The 23,962-nt window shown below is 41.7% G+C and overlaps 1 protein-coding gene across 1 annotated transcript in view; it reads right to left on the minus strand.

The window, feature by feature from the left end:
- Positions 1 to 457: 457 nt before the first annotated feature.
- ATP6V0E1 (ATPase H+ transporting V0 subunit e1) overlaps positions 458 to 23,962 on the minus strand; it is a 30,344-nt gene continuing 6,839 nt past the window's right edge. The window contains exons 2-4 of the mRNA XM_086362188.1: positions 23,542 to 23,589; positions 8,272 to 8,401; positions 458 to 949 (exon numbers count right to left, since the gene is read on the minus strand). Of these exons, the coding sequence (XP_086218314.1) occupies positions 8,308 to 8,401; positions 23,542 to 23,589 (142 nt within the window). The 3' untranslated portion in view covers positions 458 to 949; positions 8,272 to 8,307. The remainder of the gene's footprint in view (positions 950 to 8,271; positions 8,402 to 23,541; positions 23,590 to 23,962) is intronic.

Genomic DNA, 23,962 nt, shown 5'->3' on the forward strand with positions numbered 1-23,962 from the left:
GCTAAAATACACAACGCTGTCCCCGTCCCTCCTTAACCACGTGACTGTTCCGTCCCATTTCCGACAGGGAATGGTACAAGGAGCTGCTGGTTCTGGTTTGTCCCTGTGGCTGGTACTGCCCCTCTACCTGCTCAGTATCTCGACTACGTGTTTATGGACAGTGGTGAAACGCGGCCTTGATCTCTAGTTCTATGTAGACCAACCTTACCTCCCAGTAGCCTTCCAGCTCTTGAATTTGCAGGGACCCAATATCCACTTCTTTGACTCCTCCAGTGGCTACAGCAAGCACTGAGATGTTTATTGGATGGTTAGAAATGTACTTACCAGATTCCTCAGTCATCTCAAACTACACAACCAGGTTGATCCATCCAAGCTAAATTGGAAGTACAAAATCACTTTTCAGAAAGGCCTTATCTAGAGATAGAAATGAGCTTATTTAACAAACACAAAAACCAGGTTTCCACAGAAAGCAGAAAAATAATTTATTCCAACAGATGGCAGAAATAAGAAATTCAACCCGAAAATACTTTGGTATAATTCTGTGGGTCAGATTTTCCCTGGAAAACGTGTTCTCCTACTGACTGCCCCACTGGAGACTTATTGTCATGAAACAGTTTTTTAAACACTCCGCTGATTCTCATGTTGTGAGCAGGCAGGAGCCATCTTCCAATCCATCGGTTCCAAGGAGAGAGTAACAGTATTTCTCAGAAGACCAGCACTTTCCATCTCGGAAGAGTACATAAAGATTTTACAGAGGCAGCACAGTTTAGCTCAAAGAGGCACATCATTCAAAGTGTAAAAAAGGTGACAGGAAAAAAACACAGCACTGTAGAAAAAGGCACTCAAATGTGGGTGAACGTTTAAGGCAGCTGGTGGCCACAGTGGGCACGTCAAGGAGGTGGTCTGGGTACTGAGGTGATTTTACATCTAGAGGAGTTCTCTCCGTGACCTGCAAAACAAAACCGTTCCAGTAACTGGGCCTTTCCACCATCCTCAGGAGAGCAAAAGGGTAACACCAAGAAAGTCAACCAGGCTAATCATTTCAAATATTGTATTGGCCAAAAGGTCTGTTCGTGTTTTTCTGTAAGATGGTGTGGAAAAATCCAAACAAACTTTTTGGCCAACCCTATATACAGGTGCTCCATAAATGTCTGAATGAAAGTGGGCTTAGTTAAAACGCAAGGTTCCGGCAGGACTGTGACAAGAAGTCCAGCTACCAAGGACAACGCTAAACCGAGGAGCCCAAGTCCTGCTTGACAGTGTTACGGAAAGCAGGAAGAGTGGAGGGGACTGAAACCAATCGCACTGGGGTCTGACAAGTTCACTTGGCCTTCAAGAACCTGTATATGCACTTTTCCTCCAACAAGGAAGCCAGGCTCCCACAGGCAGGCAGGCTTTCCCTATGTCGAACTCCTCAACAGCAGGCTGCTTGGTACTCGAGATGGCTCACCATTCTTGCCACCCCAAGTGTAGGTGACAAAGGAGAACTTTTCTACAAGTTTAAAGCTGCAACACCACCTTTGCAGAGCTAGCAAGCATTTAAAATAGGTATCTTCACACAGTGGTCTCATGAACTCCTTCATGTAAAGCTGATTTGATGTTTTATAAAGTCACATATGCTTACTTTTGAAATTAAAAAAAAAGGAAAAGAAAATTAAACAAATAGTGTCTTTAAGAGGTAATTTCCACACAAGCACTGAGTTAGTGGGAAAACAAGCTGTTTATTTAGATAAACCTAAAACAAGAGATTTAGGTGCAGGTGGAGTGAAGGGCTAGTTAAAATTCAGATGAGGTGTGGTTGTGGCAGGCAAATCTGACAAAGATTGAAGGCTGAAAAACCCATAGGTAGACCAGATGGACTCTTGAGATTTTCCAAACCAGTGGCACATCCAAGAGAATCCACAGTGCAGGGTGATTAAATGATAGGTTTCCCAAGGCCCCGGGGCCAAGGTGCCTGGAAGCAGACAGGAGACTGCTGCTAAGTCCTCCTGGAGCAAACCGGGTGGGCCAGTTTTCCTGGATGGTGGGAAGCACTAGACTGCTGGGGGCCTGCCAGGGCAGGACACTGGAGACAGTTAACTGAAGATGTCATTAGAGGGCTTTTTTTTTTTTTACCATGTATTAAGGAAAACACCAGAGCAGGCCAGGTAGGGTAATGGCCAGAGCTACCAGTTTCTTCCTCGGCTTCATAAAACCTTGGGTGCGTGCTCGGCCACCCAGTAGTGTCCAACTCTGCAAACCCATGAACTGTAGTAGCCAGGCTCCTTTGTCCATGTGACTTCCCAGACAAGAATACTGGAGTGGGTTGCCATTTCCTCCTCCAGGGGATCTTGCTGATCCAGGGATCGAACCGACATCTCCTGCACTGGGCAGGTGGATTTACCGCTGAGTCATGAGGGAAGCCCTTCAGAAAAACTTTCCTCTGAACTGATATCATTTTCTCTTCTCCTACTTAAGCCAGCGGAACAGCCCTCTTCATAGATCTGAGTTTCAGGCAGATTATTAATTTTTCTTGAGAATATTTGAAGTAGTGAAATCAGATTGTACGTGTGTGTTAATTTCTATGAAGAGCATACTGTGAAACTTCCTCATTGTTTAGACCCTTCTGGGCAAATGAACAACCACAAAAGAGGAAAACGAGTCTTCACTTCTGAAAAACCACGTAGAGAGAGGGGATGATTTTCCCTCAAGCTCAGTGATACCAGTTTAAGATCAATGTGAGTGAGCATTATGTCCAGTGGCACAGACTTGTGGTCTGATTTTGGAGTGAATTAAAGAAGCATATATTCTAATCGTCTCTCTGATATGAAATAGCCATTTTGGGGAACTCGACCAAAGGGTCCATGTTCTCATTTTGTAAAATAAAGGAATCACAAGGCTACTTTCAGCTAAGATTGAGAATGAAAACAACAGAAAAATATTAAGGCTAGAACCAAGAAATTTGCTCAGAGAAGAATGAGTGGATATATTTTTTTAAGCAAAGAATAGATATCATTTTTATCCTTAATTTTTCATTTCAGATAAATTCACAAAATAATTCCTTCTTTACTATAATGTGTAATGTATATATTTATTGTAGGAGATTGACTACAAGAGGTATTTAATCAAACTAAAGGCATGAGTGCTTCACAATTCAAGGCAATGCACTGAATGGATGGCAAAACCTCCAGAGCCAAATACACTTAGGACAGAAGAGATCACCGTGAAGCCATTGTGGCCAGGAAACAAAGTGCAAGGATCTGCAAGCTGGACATTCAAAGAGAAAACATCAGAAAGAACGAAGAGAACGGGTGAGTGGGGACCAGACACCAGGACAATGCTCACCGAGTCGTGTGTTTACTAACTTGCCTTCTGAATTAGTGAAGGGCATAGTAAGAGGCAAGAAAAGCTAAGGAAAGCTAATTAGCTTGAGAAAACAAAAACAGTGTGGCTAGAACCAGCAGGTCACTGAGGAAAGTTGTGAAAAGAGAGGCTGCGAAGGTGGTTTGAGGGCAGATGTGGCAGGCCTCAACCGCTGAGTGAGAAAATGAGACAGAATCTGCAGATCAGTCATTCTTATCTTCTGTGGTGCATGGGACCTTCGTGACCCTGACAAGTTGTGCTTACAACACGTAACATACAGCATTCCAAACAGCATGTACCCATTAGAATCAGAGACCTCATGATCTACAAAAAAGCCCTACGGTAGCTCATACAGAACTACTGAGTTTCTGGGGCAAGCAGTGATGTGTTCCAGGAAGTGCTGTATCAGGAAGATAAACAAGGTAGTGGTTAGTAGATACCCCGAGTACAGAGGCAGCCACTGCAGTAATTCAGAGTTGCAGGGATCAGTTCAGAAATTAGGGTCCCAGAAAGAGAAACAATGAATAGACAGGCAGACAAGTGGTAAAACAGGCTCAAATGGATTCAACGGAGAGAAAGGAGAAAGAAGCCATCGAATGGGTTCTGACCCTAAGTGACAGGGAAGACTATGACAGGCTTAACCATAAAGCACCTTGAACTATTTAAACTTCTCACAAGTATGGCTTAATTCCAACCTCTCAATAGATCGCAAACCCCTTTAGAGCCCACAGATTCTTCTGAAATCCCCACTCATGGTGGATCACAGTGCTATCCATCTCGTGACACGCAAATATTTTTGGAATGTATAAGAAAGCAGCTCCCTCAGGGCAGAGGCCTAATAACCAATACTCTGTTCCTCTCTGGTCCAGACTTTGTAATAAAATAGAATGCCTGCCCTTTTAGGACTGTGGTAAACTATATAGACTCATCTAAATATATTACCATGATGTAGTTAACTAACTAACTTATAGAACAGTGGTCTGAAGCCACTCTGAGTAGACTCTACACAAGTATCACATCCCCAAAGCTGCAGGAAAATGCTGTTCAGTCATAAGTCATGCCTGACTCTGTGACCCCATGGACACGTCAGGCTTCCCTGTCCCTCACCATTTCCCAGAGCTTGCTCAAACTTATGTCCATTGAGTCGGTGATGCCATCCAACCATCTCATCCTCTGTTGCCCTCTTCACATCCTGCCTTTAGTCTTTCTCAGCATCAGGATCTTTTCCAGTGAGTCGAGTCGGCTTTTCACATCAGGTGGCCAAAGTATTGGAGCTTCAGCTTCATCATCAGTTCTTCCAGTGAGTACTCAGGGTTGATTTCCTTTAGGGTGGACTGGTTTGATCTCCTTGCTGTCCAAGGGACTCTCAAACGTCTTCTCCAACACCACAGTTTTGTAGGAAAATAGGACATTGGAAAAATAGCAAACTTGATGTGATAGTTCCCATAAGTATCTCATGGATCGAGGCTCTAGAGGCAGAGCCTCGACTGGCAGGGGGCAGAGATGGACTGAGGATTGTTCTTCGAAGTACTGGGTAAAATTTCCAGCCAATAAACATAATGTGGTATAGCTCAGTCTATCAACATATCAAAGCAAACTACGGCAATTAAAGTGTTTAAAGTAACAAAGGACTGGCTAGCTGTAAGTGTCCTGTCTGAGATCAACACAATTTCATCTGTATAAAAGTATTCCATAGCTTCCATAACTGTTCCTCATTTTTCTCGCTGAATACCATGCCTGGCTTACACCTCCTACTGTCCAAATCTGGCCTCTTAAAGAGTCACGTGCAGAACTGAATACTTTTCCTTACCAGGTGAGGACAAGTCTAAATCTGGTTTCTGCACTCTTTTATCATCCCAGATGTCTTCAAAGTTTCTAAAAGGGTTTTATTTAGCTCATTCTTTGAATTTTACCAGAGAAAAGTGAGGTTCTATCTTAAGGGTTTTGTTTGCTCCAATGTTAGGCAGAGATCAGATCTCCTGATGTGATAATTCCAAATGCCTAGAGCTGTGGTGCTATCACAATCACTCCCTTAGACGTGGGATCAGCACGACCTGACGCTCATGGCCACGGCTGCCTGGCGAGCTCTGTTTCCTGGCATTCTGCTTTCAAAGGAACAAACTGTAACCTAAGGGTTTCAAGCGGTCTTAGTCTGTGCTGTGAACCAGAGTATAAGTGTTAGGAATTCATCCACCGGGTTACAAACATGTGAAAATGAAAAGAATGGGCAAATGAAACAGATCCTCCCACACAGTATGATTCAGGGTAGAAGGGCCCAATTTACTTATGGTAAAAGGTGGAAATGAGGCTCAAAGGAAGGTAAGTGACTGTCTCCACTAGAACGAGATCCCACTCTGAGGCCTGAGGTTCTCAGCTTTAAACCCAATCAATATCCTCATAGTCAGTATAGCTAAGAGGAAGGACAGAAAATACAACTTGATGGAAAAAACAAAAAAGGCAGTTACACACACACACACTCTCACATACGAATCAGATTAAAAGAAAATCTAATTAAAAGGGAATTAAAACCCCTTTGGGCAGACAAAACTTTAAGAAAAAAAAAGTTGCCTACCTATCAGAATGCCAAAAATTCAAGCTATGAGGAAATGGGCACTCTCACACACTGTTGGTGGGAATGTAAAAATAGTACAGTCCCAACAGAAGGGAATGTAGTAAGATCTAGAGGAAGAATTTATACCTTTAACTCAGAGATTCTATTTTCAAGGACTCTAATCCAAAGATTACTGGTAAAAACACAAAAATACGAAATACATGCAGGATGGCACTGTGGCTTTATCATCAATAATAACAAAAAGACTGGAAATAATCCAAAGGGGTATTAATGGCTATACAAAGAATGGAGGAAGATCTCTATACATGGATAGGAGGAGCAATCTCTGGGATATATTTTTCAGTGAAGACAGCAAGGTACAGAATAGCAAATGTAATATGACATCTCCCCTGTAACACCTGTGTATGTCAAGGGAGGATGGACATGCATGCCGACATATACATATGTATGTGCTATCTCTGCACAATGAAATACTGCAAGGATAGAGACTTCTACGAATGTATCTTATTTATAATTTTGACTCTGGAAATGTTCTACATATTCCCAAAAAAGTAGCAAAGAAAAAAGAAAAAATTACTATAAACCGAACACAAAATAAATCATTTAAATCTAATTGTATATCAAAATGATAACCACCAGATGAACTAATTATTTCAAGTAACCTCAGAAAATAGTATTTTGTTTTTTAAACAAAGCAGCAAAGAAATTCTACACTGCATTTGATAACCTTATAATTAGTAGATATATTGGTGTTATTTTTAAAATACTTTATATTACTTAATTACCACTTTGATTACCCTATAATATATAGTTTAATATGTCCTATAAAACACAGGATAATCCTATATATCCTATAACATCTGGATAATCAAAGTCAGTAAGCTAGTCTTCAGGAACCAAGATTTTCAGCATAAGTGAATGAAATTCAAGTATAAAACCAAAGAAGTCAAATAAAAACCCTGTACTGTTACACGTGAATTAGAAATACCGACATAAACTTGTGATTTTTTTTTTTTTTAATAAAAATGTGTACTTTCTGGCTTTGTCCATGGTAAAGACTTAGAAGTAACAACCCACCCTACCAGAAATGAATGCACCCAGCAATCAGATGGTTTTAAAATACTACTTCCACTAGGGGGAGAAAAGGGTCAACTAAGCTTGAGGACTGACTCATGAACCAGGGATCCTTTCAGTCAGAAATTTAGAAAGCAACTGGAGGGAAAGCTGATTCCAGGTGAAGAAACACAGAAGAGAGGTCTGGGACACCTTGATGTTGCCAGAAGCAGAACTACCAAAGACTAACAGCGCGAGGACACGGACGCTGGTCCAGACAGGTGCCCGTGGGGCCCAAGACAGAGCTGAACCTAAACAGGGTGATAAATGTGTACTGATTACAACTGAAAAGCAAAGAATAGAAAACCCCATTGGACTCCCTGGAAGTAACTTGGGCACCAATATCTTACTCTGAAAATTAAAAGGAAAAATTAAATATATATCCTGCTTTTCTTATCTGATCTATATGTCAAGGTTACTAAATAACCCTAGTCGATGAAGAAAAGTTTGTTTCCACAGAAATCTTTCACCTAATCAAATATGTAAGTAATAAAAGAAGTAAAAAATTTCCATTTTGCAATTTCTACTGCAATGCAGGCTAAGATCATCAATGGATAAAAATCACTGGATAAAGGTTGACAGAGACCTCTTCACCTGGAGGGATCAGAATCCAGCACCTTGGCAAAGACCAGAGAGCCAAGCACTGTGTGCCTCCTGATATAAGGCAATATGAAGTTCACAGAACCATTTAAGTATGCTTGCCAAAAAAGCTGAACCTGAATCTAGGGAAGCATTTAGCACTAACCTCCATTTAACAAAATGGAGATAGAGGAACAAATGACATGAGAAGTTTTCTGACTCTTGGCCAGTGAATAAATCTTTCCACTACACCACTCTTCACTTCTCTGATGCTCAGGAAACCTGCAATTTTAAGACCAATTTTCAAAACTTATCTGTCTCTCTCTGCCAAAGCATTCACAGATACCCTTCATCTAAAATCTGTCTGCCACTTCAAGTTGCTGAATCTCGAAATACCAAGTATAAATAGTCATGTTCTTGATCTGTGCCCGAAAGACCACATGCAAAAGTAATTCAAAAATATTCTGGGTAAGAATACAATTTTTAAAAATCTTGTGGATAAATCCTTTGGTAGAGTGAATGGCCTAAGTTCTATTTCTGCTATTCAGTTGTGTTTGCTTTCTGAGCAGCCTGCCCTTGCCAAGTGTTAAAAGAAGGAAAAGTCCAGGCAGACTCTAGCTGACCGACTGACAACACTGATGGGAAAAGGTCAAGGGCATAGTCACCTCAATGACTGAGTACCAGTGAGCAGGTCTTCTTCCTCAAGGCCAATGATACTTGAGGTACCAGATGGTTTCATTTTTCAACTGTGGTCCAAAGAGAGGGTTGAGTTGGGCCAGAATTGCAATCAGCCAACTAAAAAATAACGGGGAAGGAAGCACAACAAAAAGTGGTGAAGTCATGCTGGAATAGGACCATTATAAGTTAGGACGAGGAGAGTGCTTTGGTAGAATTTAAATCTATTCTGTTCAGACCATATTTTCAATACATTTAAAGTTCATAAAACACATCATGTTTAATGGGAGAATACCTTATTAAAAAAAAAAAAGGCTTCACAGACCAAATCCTGTCTTCATTTTGATACATTATTGACACACCAATGAAGCTTCATCATAGCATGCCTCTGATCTTTTCACTCATATTCTTAATTCCCTTTCCAAGTATTCAAGATCTCCTGAATTCATATGACACTGTCATTCAAGAGTGTTTTTGCCTAATCTCAGTTTGTCAAAATCATAACTTCTGGGTTCAGGAAAAATCAGTTTACTTTATCCATTCTCCAAATGCTAAGACCCACAACCAATATGACACACCCATACTTTAAAAATCTTTTATCTATTTATTTACTGACTGCCCTGGATCTTCGCTGCTGTGAGTGGAGATTGCTCTCCAGTTGTGGCGCACAGGCCTCTCATCGCAGTGGCTTCTCGACTTGTGCTCGCAGGCACAAGGGCTTCAGTGGTTGCAGCTCACGGGCTTAGCGGCCCCGTGGCATGTGGGATCTGCCCAAACCAGGGATCGAACCTGTGTCCCCTGCATTGGCAGGCAATTCTTAACCACTGGACTGTCAGGGAAGTACAACACACCCATTTTTACTGGTACAGCCAGGGTTAAACCTCAGCCCACCATCTCCCAATTCCAATGTGCCACTTGAGCACCCCTTTTCTCATTATCATCACCACTAAAATGTGTTACATATCTGTGGGGCCCCAGTGGAGCTGAACCAAATGGGCTTCTAACTGCCCTTGCTTACTTCAAATCTGAAGTAATAAGGTATTCCCCTGTATCAGACTCGATTACGGAGGACGTATGATGGTGTTACGTCCTTACTTCAGGGTTAGAAGTGAAAAACAACACATAGCCCCAAACCGACTTTAAAGTTTTCTTCTACCATTCACAAAGTTCTGAATAAGTGCTCTTCTATCTGATACAGGAACCCACATACCCAGTGAAATGTGAAAATCACTGAACTCAGACCAAAGCAAAGAACAAAAAGAAAGAGTAAATCATACATCTGATAAGGGGCTAATACTGAAAATATATAAAGAACTCATACGACTCAACAGAAAGAGAGCAGGCTAACGTCTGGCCATTCAAACCATTCCATGGTTTACTTCATTAAATAAATATTTAAGGTGGCCTCAGCACACACAAGAAGAAAATGAAATGGCACCGCCCTCGCAAAGCTTACAGAATACAGCATCAGGAAGGAAATATGGTGAGGCAAAGGAGTAGAGAATGATGGAGGCAGTACTCCTGTGATGGGGTGCGCAGGAAGGCCTTTCCAGGAAGGTACTGCTACAGGGGAGCCCAGAATGAAGCAGAACACACAGTGCCTTTAATTCCTTTTCAAAATACATGAGTTTTTATTTAAATTAGAAATAAATTGCTCTCATTTACGGGGAGGGTGTCTGGTACCCAAGCCCAGACTCTTATCTGCTACAGATCCTAGAGGATGGATTTCAGCATCCTAATCTGACATCATTGTCCTGTCTGCATGGGGTCCTAGGAATTGCTTTCTAAGGAAAGTAGATAACCTGCTACAGTAGTCTCTTTCTGCTATTTTAGGACTTTAAATTCCCCTAGAAGAGAGGAAGTAGCCAAACGCAACCAGGCCACAGTCTGGTTAGATCTCTTTTCTTCCATTTGCTGTAATTTTTAGAACTCTCCCAATCAAAGGATCAATAAGCTGATGCTGATCCCTGACCATCAGACTGCTGAAGAGTCTACACACACCAGCTCTAGCAGCTTTACCTACAGAAAGAAAGAAGGTACCAGCCCTCCCAACCCCACCCCAACAGAAAGCGGTTCTGTGACAGGAAATGTGACACCTGAGGACACTGGGCCAAGAGAGCTACCTCCAGCTGACTCACTTTATAAACAAAAAGTTAATTCAGAGGAGATTCTCTCATCTGTCCCTAGAACTCCAGTATTTGACACAAACAAAACATGCGGCCTTGTATCTGAGGTTTACCATCTCTCTGAGAAAAAGAGAGAGGAGGGCACAAAGGCAGACACACTGGAGAGCTGTGGCCACAGAGAGCACGAACAACGCGGAGCTGACAGTCATGGAAAATTCCACACAGACCCAGGGCTTTCCCGATCCCAGCAGGCAATGGAAGCAGACAGTACAAACAGTGTCCGTCCTTTCAGACTGAAATACTGGCCAATGCTTAGAAATGCTAAATAAAAACATGTTAGAGCCTCGCCTCTGTCTCTTCTCTTTACCAAAAATGTATAATACTTAATAAAAACAACCATCTCCCAGCACTTTGTACGATGAAGGACAGCAATGCCTCTTGATTCTGACTGAATGTTATAAACAGCCAGATAGCTTTAAAGAAAAAAATCATGTTCTACTTCACAAATGACCTTTAATTTTCCCACAACATGGTTAAGGAAACTGAGAAGAGAGAGATGAGACATTCGCCTGTGGTTGATACTAATTAAGTGGCAGCAGCTCCTGAACTCATCATCAGGTCGGGATGAATGTTCCTACTACAAAAGTTACCTTCTGAAATACTTTACCTGACAGCAGTTCAGAAGGCATCAGTTTAGCTAAATCTAAACTGTCTGGGAGTTAAGGAAACAAAGAATCCATCTGCTATCTATTGGTGAGGTCCACCACTGAGCCTTTGGTACCTGAGGTGAAAAAGAAATATCCAGAAGCAAGAATGAAGTCCCCTCTGCTTGCTCAGATCAGTATTCAGAAACTTTTTTGAATTTAATTTTACAGACTATTTTTAATGTTTCAAGTCAAGCAAAACAGCTTACTTAAAACAATCACCACCACAACAAACCAAAGTTCAAGAAAATTCCTTGGGAAACAGCCCAGGTCAGTTCATTTGAAATTTCGTGGTGGAATTTTTCTCCCTTGTAACCAGCTGAGTTCTGTGCCTGCCCTTCTGGTTACTGCCTGACTTCAGATTTTTCTTTCAAGCTGATAAACACAGTGGAGAACTCGAAGGATTTAAAAAAAAAAAAAACAACAAAAAAAACCCCACTCTGAATTGATGGAAGTGGGTGGAGAAAGAGCTCATATTCCAATGAATCTATTACTTCATGTGTCCAAGAAAAGAGAACTAAATGTACTCTTCATATTTGCCCAAACTGTACCACATGTCTCCACAACCTGAAGTCCAGCCTAATAACTAACCTTCTGAGCTTATTCAAACTACCGGGGAAGCGACAGCAGTAACATCTTTCAGACAACAGTGGCGCTGGAATGGACCAGAGGTCAAGTTCACCTCCCTCATTTTAACAATAAAGAAACTATGTCCTAGGGAGCTTAATACTCCCGTGGCGAACAGGGAAAGAGCTGGAAAGGGAACTCAGGACTTGAGTCCCATGATACTGGGTTGCCTCCATGGGGCATTACAGACGAAACACATCGGGCAGCTTAGAGTTCCTCTTTTATCCCACAATTCTTTATCAATGCCACGCTCCAATGTCGGCCCGAAGGGTGCCAAAAGGAATCTCGGTCGAGGGGCCCCGCCCCCACCCCCACCCCGGGGTTCAGGAGCTTATGAGAGACAAACCAAGAGTGGTGGGAGCCTGCTTTTGGAAGAGAGAGGAATAGGGTATTCATCTACAAACACTCCTGGCCACTGATCATGAGCTCAACTCTTGGTCATTAGAATTCTTCAAGCACAAAATACCTCCTCCCCACAGAAAAGGCTATACCGAGCTCGCTCAAAATCCTGCTTTGTTCTTCTGTTCCACATTCAGATAAGAGAACAGGGAACACAGGCATGGCTATTTCCCGGTGACGCTCAGGTCAAGCAGACAGCGGCTCGGCTTCCCTGTCGGAAAAGGGGAGCCGGGCTAGGGCTTCCCTTCCGCGTTCCCTGCAGCAAGGGCCCCTTAAGAGGCAGCAGAGACGTGACTTGCCCTGTCTCTACTGAGATGACTTCTGTCAAACACCCTCATTCCAGTCCAGTGACGCAAATTCTTTCAAGGGCAGTGATGTTATTAGATACTATTAGAAAGCATGGAATTCAGTATTAGATAGGGTTAGATTCAATTTTAACTACATCAAAAATTAGTGGATGGTCAGGGAACTAGATGCCACACGCCTGCAACTAAGAGTTCGCGGGCCACAAATAAAGATCCTGTATGTTGCAACTAAGACCTGGTGTGGCCAAATAAATAAATATTAATAAAAATAAGTGGAGTGACTCTAGGTACCTGACCTTCAACCCCGAGCCTCAGTTTTCCTCTGTGTAAAACGAAGATAATAATCCCTGCCCTAAGATGTTAAGAACCAAAGGAATAATAAACTAAAGTGCTCTTGTAGTAGCTGACAAATAGATGTTCAATAAATACTAGTCATTTCTTCTCTTTCTCTGTGAGACAGCTAAAACTGTATTCAAGCCACAGAATGAAATACAACCTATTTTACTCTACTGAGGAGTTTCTCAGGCAGCACTGAGTCATGCTCATCTCCACCTCCTCTCCCACCCCCCACCCAGCCTGCATGAGGCAGAAGTCTAAGACAGTGCCCCCAAATTCCCATCCCCTTGCATATACACCTGTATAAACAGGGGGTGGCGGATATGATGGGAGAACACCGCCATGATTAGATTATGCTGTAAGATACAGCTGCCTTGACAGGGAGAGACAAATACTGGGCATCACTTACAGGTGGAATTTAAAAAATAAAACGAACTAGCGAATATAAAACAGAAACAGACTCACAGATACAGAGAACAGAACAGTGGTTACCAATGGGGAGAGGGGAGGGGAGGGGCATTACAAAGGTAGGGAATTAAGACATACAAACCATTATGTACAAAATTAGCTACAGGGATGTACTCTCAACACAGGGAATACGGCCAACATTTGATAATAACTATAAATGAAACGTAACCTTTAAACATTATGAATCACCATGCTGTACACCTGAAACATAATATTATACATCCACTATACCTCAAAAAAAAATATATATATAGCTCGCTTTAAGAAAGGGCAATTTCCATCAACAGATAAATGGATAAAGAAGATGTGGTATACACACACACAAATATTATTCGGCCATAAAAAAGAATGAAATGATGCCATGTGCAGCAACGTGGAGGGACCTGGAAGTTATCATACTAAGTCAGTCAGACTTACTTAGTATGATACACAGGAATCTAAAAGTTTATATGCAGGAACTGATTTGCAAAACAGAAATAAACTCATAAACAGAAAACAAACGTATGGTTACCAAAGGGGAAAGGAGGAGAGGGATAAATTAAGAGCTTAACAGATACACACTATTATATGTAAAATAGATAATCAGCAAGGAACTACTATTAATACATAGCACAGGAAACTATAGTCAACATCTTGTAGTAACTTACAATGCAAAATAATCTGAAAAAGAATATATGTACGTGCAGGTATAACTGAGTCACTTTGCCATACACCTAAAACACTAGTAATCAACTGTATGTGTGCTCAGCTGTGTCTGACTCTTTGTGACCTCATGAACTATAGTCTGCCAGGGGATCTTCCAGGCAAGAATACTGGACTGGGTTGCCATTTCCTGCTCCAGGGGATCTTCCTGACCCAGAGATCGAACCTGCATCTCCTGCACTGGCAGGGGGATTCTTCACCGTTGAGCCACCTGGGAAGCCCGTATTTCGATTAAAAAAAGAGAAAAGGAAGAGAAATTACTGAGTGGGCTTGACCTAATCAGGTGAGCTCCTAAAAGAGACAGGAGTCTTCCTGACCAAGGACATATGGAGTGCATATACCATTTATTAATTTATTGCAAGTCATCTTGTAATGCACCCTGTAATAAGAGCTCTGTAGTAAACAAATGAGTTCCTTTTTCTCCTTTAAAGTGAGCATGATGTCAAGCTTCCTCAGCAGACGGCGCTGGAGGGGCACGGCAGGCAAGGGCCAGAAGCTGGGGGAGTGGGTGTGAGGCCACCTGGTGGAACCTGCAAGGCTCTAGCCCAGGGCACGGTCATTCTTCGAGGTAGAGGCGAGGCCTGGAAATAACCTTTCTGCAGCCCTCTCAACATGGAAACCAGAGCCCCTGCTTGGACTACATGCTTCAAGGTCCTTCTGCTCATAGGGTCGCAAGGATTCCCAACACACACCCAGGTCACTGATCTCCCATGCCCACTCTCCTGCCTGTGCTCCGGAGTGTGGCCAAGTGTTTGCCCAGCAACTCCAGGCCAACTCCAGCCTGGCCAAACCAATGAATTTCTCCGCTCTCTGGTGGGCTGAACTATGCCTTCTCCAACAAGGTCTGGACCCTCTCCCAGTTGTCTGTGCCCGTCCTTGTCTCCCCTGAGCCCTCAGGTGCCAGGCAGAGTTCCCTTCTCTCTTATGGCTGCTCTTCTGCCACTGTGCACAGTTACAGTAAACTTCCTGTGTTTAATCTACTGTATGGTTTCTACCTCCTACTGAACCCAGGCTGCTAGAGGATGAGAAGGACCGGGCAGAAAGGAAGATTCTCTCTTGATAGCTTTGACAATGGAAGGGCAAGGAATGTGGATGGCATCCATGAGCTGAGGGCAGCCCCAAACTGAAACCCAGCCAAGGAAACAGAACGCTATTCTTCCACAGTCATGGGAGTCTGGAAGAGGACCCCAAGATCCAGAGAAGCTACAAACTTAGTTTCCATTAGTCTGAAGCCAACTATCTCTGCTACGGCCCTTTCACTACTACAGGGCAAAATAGGAATATGCCCTATTTTTGACAGCTCTGAATTTGAATTATCTTTCCTTTTTACTTCCATACTTTCTATACTAGGCCTTTCAGTTCAAATTCTCTTATCTGCCAAATTATAAATAAAAAGATTATACGGTCAGAATAAGATAAACAGATTTTCTCATAAAGTACATAATAATAATATGCTGGGCCAGATACCTAGATTTCCTTTCCACTATCAACAAGTCAAGACATCCTAATACTTCACACACATCCACGAGAGAAATGTAAGCAAGTCTCAGACCAAAAAAACTAAGCGAAGGCAAGTACTCCTCAGAGGGAAATAAAGTGACTACAGGTTGCTTTCCATACTCTGAGAGCATATACTAACCCAGATTAACTTGTGCTTCTGTTTTCAGACCTCACAGGACATGAAAAATGGTAGACAAAGCTCAGGGCCCATTCAAGGTAGAGGGTCTAACAAAAGTTTCATGCATACCCCCTAAAAAGCTAAGACCCCAAAGCGTTCTCTCTGTCTGAAGGCAAGGATAAATAAATCAAAGAACACCCCTGAGTGGAACGCTAGGAAAATACACTGTCTCAGAGACCAATACCAAGCAGGAGGGAGAAAAACACTGCCCAGAGAATTAGTCTTCATGAAAGTCTGCCAGCTCAAATTCATACTTTGCTGTTTTTTTGTTTGTTTAGTCACTAAGTTGTGTCCAACTCTTTTGTGAACCCCTGGACTGTAGCTCACTAGGCTCCTCTGTCTACGGGATTCTCCAGATAAGAATACTGGAGCAGTTTGCCATTTCCTTCTCCAGGGGAATCTTCCTGACCCAGGAATCAAACCTGCATCTCCTGCACTGGCAGGGGGATTCTTTACTGCTGAGCCACCAGAGAAGCCCATGGTTTTAAAGAAGAATATACTGAGAATTTTATTTAATTTAATGACACTCTGCTGATGGCCTTAGGCACCTGGTAGAAGCAATGTAAATCCTTTCTGGAGGAGCCCACCTTCATACCAGGCCTCAAAGAAGTCATACAAATAAAACTAGAGAAAACAGGAGATTCCCTGGTGGTCTGGTGGTTAGACTCCGTGCTTTTTTCACTGCCCAGGGCCCAGGTTCAACCTCTGGTAAGGGAACTAAGATCCTGCAAGCCACAAGGCGCAGCCAAAAAGCAAACAAACATCTATAGGGAAAATGAACACATGACAGTCAAATATAACTAAACGCATATGGAAACAAGGCACCATGAGTGAGAGACAGCAAAAGCAGATATAAACCTGCGAGGACTTCAGATAATGGAATTATCAGATACAGACTATAAATAAACTGCCTACTATTTTTTAAGAAATAAGATACACTTAAAGTATATGCAGGGAAAAGAAAGGAAGAGGCGAAAGAAAGGGGAAGACAGGAAAGGAAAACAAAACTATAATAACAGCAAAAAGAACTTCTACAGAAATGAAAAACTGTAATACTTGAACAGGAAAAAAAGTCAATAGGTAATGTTCTGGTTTTGGTAATAAGTAGCTTATATCAGCGGAGAAGGCAATGGCACCCCACTCCAGTGCTCTTGCCTAGAAAATCCCATGGATGGAGGAGCCTGGTGGCTACAGTCCATGGGGTCACTAAGAGTCGGAAACGACTGAGCAACTTCACTTTCACTTTTCATTCGCATGCACTGGAGAAGGAAATGGCAACCCACTCCAGTGTTCTTGCCTGGAGAATCCCAGGGACGGGGGAGCCTGGTGGGCTGCCGTCTATGGGGTCACACAGAGTCGGACACGACTGAAGCGACTTAGCAGCAGCAGCTGGTATCAGACTCATTCTATAGATAGTAATTATAAACTCTGAACAAAATACAAAAAAATAACTAATTGATGGTACTAGAGAGTGTCCAAAGCAGGTAGAATCTGAAGAGATTCAATCCTTGAAAGAAACAAGGAACTTTTATACAGCATTTCCCCAGAGGACACTGTCCAGTCTATGTGACGCTCAAGCAAAACACTGCAGTCTTCTTGACTTGAGGTATCAAAAGGTAAGTTCAGAGCTGCCAGAGCAGTTGGAAATTAAGAGGGGAAACCTCAAAAAAGATGTCACAAGGGTCCCAAAACATGTTTAAATTCCCCTTAACTCCTTGGCTCATCCCGGAAGCAAGCATGCAAATGCCAAGTGCTGGTGGAAAACACCCCGAGGGCCGAAAAGACAGAGCAGAAACTGCTGCTGCTGTGTGTGACAGAGAAAGAGAACTTGGAGTCTGAAGTTAGAGGGGCTTGAAACACCTCAAACTTTCCACTGAAACCCCAGAAGGGCCACATCTTAATGGAGAACTCACTCTAAGGGCAAAACTGAAATAGATCTACCCCAACAAAGGGTAAAACCAACCTTCCACAGGTTTAAGGTGATCAATTAATAATTTAAGTAGAATCCAGAATTCTACAATATCTTGTTGTTGCTCAGTCGTTAAGTCATGTCTGACTCTTTGCAACCAGGCTCCCCTGTCCTTCACAATCTCCCAGAGTTTGCTCAGATTCATGTCCGTGATGCTATCTAACCATCTCATCCTCGGCTGCCCCATTCTCCTTTTGCCCTCAATCTTTCCCAGCATTGGGTCTTTCCCAGTGATCTGTATCTAGCTTTAGTAAATATCTAGCTAGATTCAATATCTAGCATTTAGTAAAAAATACACAGGCAAAAGAACCCAAGAAATATAATCAACAGTCAAGGACAAAGGAATCGACAGAAGCTGAGTCCAAAATTATATAGAAGCTGCAGTTAAAAGGTAATGCTTCTCTGACTTCCCTGGCAGTCCAGTGGTTAAGACTCTGTGCTTCCACAGCAGGGGGCACAGGTTCGATCCCTAGTCAGGAAACTTCCCCATGCCAAATGCATATGAGGTGCACCCCTCCAAAAGGTAATGTCTCTTAAGCAGAAAGTGAAAGTGAAAGTCGTTCAGTCATGTCCAACTCTTTGGGACCCCATGGACTATACAGTTCATGGAATTCTCCAGGCCAGAATATTGGAGTGGGTAGCCTTTCCCTTCTCCAGGGGGATCTTCCTGGCCCAGGGATCAAACCCAGGTCTCCCAATTGCAGGTGGATTCTTTACCAGCTGAGCCACCCGGGATTTACCCACCCAAGATTATTGGAGTGGGTAGCCTATCTCTTCTCCAACAGATCTTCCTGACTCAGGAATCGAACCAGGGTCTCCTGCATTGCAGATGAGGGAAGCCCAAATCTGGCCTACAAATGGCTGCGTGCTAGAGGGCAAGGAGCTAGAGTTCTATGTGAGGGAAATCAAGGCACAGAAAGGCAAATAAATCCTCCTCCTTCCTATGCTAGCTCATGTAATAAAGGCGTTTATTGTTCTAGAATAAACACAAAACAAAACAGCATTATAAATATGTTTAAAGACTTAGAAGACAAATTGGCTATAAAGAATGAACAGATTGAGAATCTCAGCAACTAAATTAAAACATCAATAAAGAACCAAATAAAAATTCTAGAACAAAAAAGTTTACTATATGAACTGAAGAATATTTGGATGGGTTTACCATAGGTTGGAGACGATAGGAGAAATAGTGAACCTGATGAAAAATCAACAGAACTTATCCAATCTGGAGAAACAGGAAAAAACATTGAAAAGAAAATCAAAGTCTACCATATGTGGAATTGTAGTCTCAGAAGGAGAATGAATAGAGCAAAAAAAAAAAGAATACAGACTGAAATTTTCTCAAATTTGGTGGAAAACAGTTAAGATCCAATAGCTCAGCAAACCCAACCAGAATAAATTCAAACAAAACCACACCTATGCACATCATAGCAGAATTTATACTGAAAAGCAAAAATAAAGAGAAAATCTTGATAACATTCAGAGCACAAAGAATGCATAAGGAACAATTATTCAAATTACAGCTGAGTTCTCAGCAGAAACAATGGAGGACAGATGGTAATGGAAGAGCACCTTTAAAACTGGCTGAAAGGAAAAACCCTTCAAAAACGAGAATGGGGACTTCCCTGGACGCCCAGTGGTTAAAGATCCACCTTCCAAAGCAAGGGACATGGGCTTGATCCCTGGTGCAGCAACTAAGATCCCACATCCAGTAACTAGAGAGCCTGCCCAGAGAGCCTCCATGCCACAACTGCTAACCCTGAGCGCCACAGCAAGAGAAGCCCCCACAAAGCCCACAGCTAGAGACAGTCTACTTGCAGTGAAGATCCAGCACAGAAAAAATTTTAAAAATAAAAATAAATACATAAAATAAAGGGGAGGGGGAGAAAAATACAAAAGAATAGCTAAATGCCCTGGAGGAATTAGAATACTCAAAATATTCCCTTAACTTAAAGGAATGCATAAAAGGACAGAGGAGCACAAATGAGTTGAGCCAAACAGAAAACAATGAACAGTGAACCCAAACCTAGCTATAATCGATACATTACTTACATTAATTGTGTAAGGAATATCCCTTTGCCAAAAGGCAAAGACAGTCAAAATAGAAGAAATAGTAAACCCAAGCAGTATACCGTCTTCAAAAGGGCACGTTCTAAATATAAAGACACAGATATAATGAACACAGGAAAAGCGGTACAATTACTGATACAAATAAGACGGAGTAAAAATTGAGTTAACGAGTATCACCAAGGATAAAGATGTCTGATAATGTTAGAAATGTTAATTCATCAGAAGACATATGACAATCATATATATGCATCCTTCTAATAACAGAGCTGTAAAACATATGAAACAAACAAGGATCTTTCTTTTAAAGAGAAATAGAAAAACCCATGATTATAGCGCCCTAGAGCCTGTGCTCCGCAACAAGAGAAGCCTCCGCAGTGAGAAGCCCTCTAGCCTCAAAGAAGAGCAGCCCCGCCCGCTGCAACCAGAGCCCTAGGACAGTCATGAAGACCCAGCACCGTCAAAAATAAATACACAAATACAGTTATTTAAAAAAATAATTTTTAAAAATCACTGATAATAATACATTTTTCTTATTCTTCATTGCAAATTTTCACACACAGCATCATCGTATTCAAAAATTCAGCAAACCGTACTACAACATAATCAGGTCAAACATTACTCAACGTAGCAGAATTAAGGTCTTCTGGTCTCCTGGTCAACATTTCTTTTTCTCTGTCACTCTGCAGGTAAGATTTACAATTAGTCAAGTGCTTGCACCTTCACAATATAATACTAAATTTCTAATTTACTCTGAAGATGTGAGTTCTGTGACTTAGGGTAAGCTACAACATAACTCAAATTAACAACTAATCTAAGACCAAGAGAAGGTATAGAGTAGTAACTAAAAGGCCTGTCTGCTTAAGAAACAAAAGTGATCTTGCGCCTCAGAGAGGGAACCATATTTAGAGCATTCAGGCTTTCCTCTGCTGAACTAGTAACACAAGCTGGCTGTTCTGGCAGAGATCCTGATTTATTCAGAACTCAAACAAGGTACACCCCATGGAATCTAACCTTGGACTAGAACAAACTGGAAAGAGGGACGAATGCCACAAACAGAAGGCAATTCAAAAGCCTATGACTATTTCAAAACATAGCTTTGTTTAGGAAATCTAGTTTCTTTGGGCATGTCTTACTATAAACGAGGTATGTTCAAGAAACTATATGTATAGTGCCAAACAGTAAAGGTCCCTTTGAATTTCAAATTAAATGTATTACAGAATCACACCCCTGTGTAGAATAAGGTGTGTAAACTATTTGGAATTTGAATTCCATCTGCAGGTTTCAGGCAGATATTTTGTAAATAGGATAAATGATCAAATTTCAAAGAAACAAGAAAAACACAGTTGCATACAGGCTTCCCTGGTGGCTCACTGGTGAAGAACCGCCTGCTCACGCAGGAGAGACAGAGTCACTCCCTGCTCTGGGAAGGTTTCACACGCCGCAGAGCGACTAAGCCCGTGGGCCACAGCTACCACGCCAGTGCTCCAGAGCCCCGGAGCCCCAAGTACTGAGCCTGCCGCCACGGCTACCGAAGCCCCTGCACCTACAGCCTGTGCTCCCCAATCAGACAAACCATCGAAACGAGAAGCCCACTGACTGCAGCCTGAGAGGAGACTGCTCACCACAACTGGAGAAAAGCCCTCACAGCAACAAGACCGAGCACAGCCAAAAATAAATAAAATTTAAAAAGAAAAAAAGAGAACCTTAAAAAGAAATTGCATGAAGTCTATACCACCCAGCTCATTTCCCCATAAAATGGCCTCTGGAAGCATTCAATGTTGCGACACTGTGTACTAACTACCTTTATTAACACACTGATGACAGTACTGACCCACTGGCAACAAAGCCGCCGCCAGCACACTGGGACAAAGGAAAACCTAGACAGCAAGAGGCAAGGCTCAACCAGTTCTCAACTAAGTCACCAAGACTCAAAGTAACATAATTTCCAACCAAGTCCAGTTATTGTATTTTATACTTGAAAATGAAGACATGAGGCATGAGACTAATTGGAAAGGTCTCCTGCCTGTTTTAAAGAGAATATCCAGGAAATTAACCAGATTTCAAAGATCGTGGAGGACCAGAAAGTCACAGAACACTTTTGCCTCATTTTTGTTTAATCTCAAGTCATTCCTCTGTACAATAATTTTCTCTCTCTTTTAAGATCCTACCACCAACCTTACTGCTCATGCAGCAGAGATCAAAGGAATGAAAAAAAAGCTTTTTCAATCATAGGACCACTCCTTGGCTCCTGGATTGATAAAGAGCTCCCTTGCTGGAATTTCTAGAGGGCATTTGATTAGGTAGGACAGGCTGGTACTCAATCACCCCTACTTAGATGAGGAATTGTTGATGCAAGTACTTCTCATTTACTCTTTAGAGCTAAACACAGCTAGAATAAGAACGTCCTCTATTCACTACCTGTCAGACTTCCATTCTGGGGAAGTGTGAAATGTTTCACACTTCAGGTCTTTCGGGGAAGACCCAAAAAAGCCTCTTCACCTTTCTAAAAAGAAAAGACTAAAACAAGGCAACCGCACAAAGTCTCATTATCTAAGCCTGCGTGTCAAGGCAGTTAAACATCACCCTCAGCCACACTTCCATCATGCTATATGATTCAGCTTTAAACACCGCAAGCTGCACTTAAGCAAGTAATCTAATGGCCAGACAGCCAAAATTCATGGTAATTTAACTCTTTGACAGGGGCAGATTTTGATGTATGCCAATAACTAGCATTGGCTCCTACCCACAAACCTCTTTGAAAAACCTCAATGCAAAAGCCCCAGGATATAAGAAATTCAGATTCAGAGCCACAGAGAACCACAGCTTTTCGTCATAGGATCAGAAGAGCTGCTCCCACCATATGTGAGCACTAAACAGCAGCCGGCCATCACCAACACTTTTCCATACAAGGAAGTCTCAGGAAACCAGCAAGCTCTCTTTCATGAAAAAGAACTGCTGGTTTTAAACCAATCAATCCCTAAAAGGATAAATTTTATGGTATGTGAAATATATCTCAGTTTTAAAAAAGAGGGACATCCTTGGCAGTTCAGTGGTTAAGACTCCAAGCTCCCAACACAGGGAGCATGGGTTCAATCCCTGGTTGGGGAACTAAGATCCCACAGGCTACTCAGTGTGGCCGAAAGAATAAATAAATAAATACACAAATAAAATTTAAAAAAACAACAACAGAATACTTCAAATGCTGTTTTGCCATTTCTAACAGTATTTCAAAAATATATGTTGAGAAATGACTTCATATATCCTAAAGCTTTCACTCAACAGTTGATACCATCTATTCAAATCAGAAGCCAATTATTATCATACTTTGATACAGTGCATAGTTAATTACTTTAAAAGATTACCCTTTCTCTGGATTACAATTCCAGTTTAATGTCTATTCATGAGATAAACAAAAGTCATAGTAAAGAATGGCTTTACTGGCTTCATAACACGATATTTAAGTGAAAAGAATAGGCTCAGATACTTCACGGAAGTAAAATCTAAAGCCGTATGAAGACAATTTCCAGCTAATTACATGATTGAAATAAGTGCCAAATAAATTACACCTGTATTGCCAGAACTGGGCATCCGCACAATTCTTAGGTAACATACTGAACATAGGAAAATATCTTCTTTCCAATCTTAAGTTACTATTTCTGGATGTTACACCAAGAACAAACCCCAATTAAACAAAAGTATAAAGTTTCATGATAACCATGAAATTTAACTTGGTTAAGTTTCTTGATAACCTTAACTTAACCAAACTTAACTTGATAACAATGAAACTTAACTTGATAACCACTTACTTAACTTTTAATCACACATATGATAAATACCAGAAATAACCGATTATTATTTTAGAAATAAACTACTTACAAGAGATAGCAGCAAACTGAACAGGTCACCAACATAGTGATGATAACTCTGGGGGAAAAAAAACAGTGCAATCATTAGATAACTCTGCAAAAGTTGTAGGGGTTTAAGCTCCCTTCCCAAGTGATCAAGCTGGCAAGGACTGCACTCTAGGAAAATGGCTCTGATCTGCTAAAACACCAGTAGACATCAGTGTGCCCTGCGCGCAATCGGCAGAATTCTACGTAAGTCATTAACATTTGTATATAAGGGAATGTGAAAAGAAGCGAAAAGCAAAGGAGAAAAGGAAAGATATAAGCATTTGAATGAGAGTTCCAAAGAATAGCAAGAAGAGATAAGAAAGCCTTCCTCAGCAATCAATGCAAAGAAATAGAGGAAAACAACAGAATGGGAAAGACTAGAGATCTCTTCAAGAAAATTAGAG

Source organism: Bos grunniens, chromosome 20 (genome assembly GCF_055505025.1).
Source record: "Bos grunniens cultivar Pamir isolate PY7600 chromosome 20, Bosgru_T2T1.0, whole genome shotgun sequence".
NCBI lineage: Eukaryota > Metazoa > Chordata > Mammalia > Artiodactyla > Bovidae > Bos > Bos grunniens.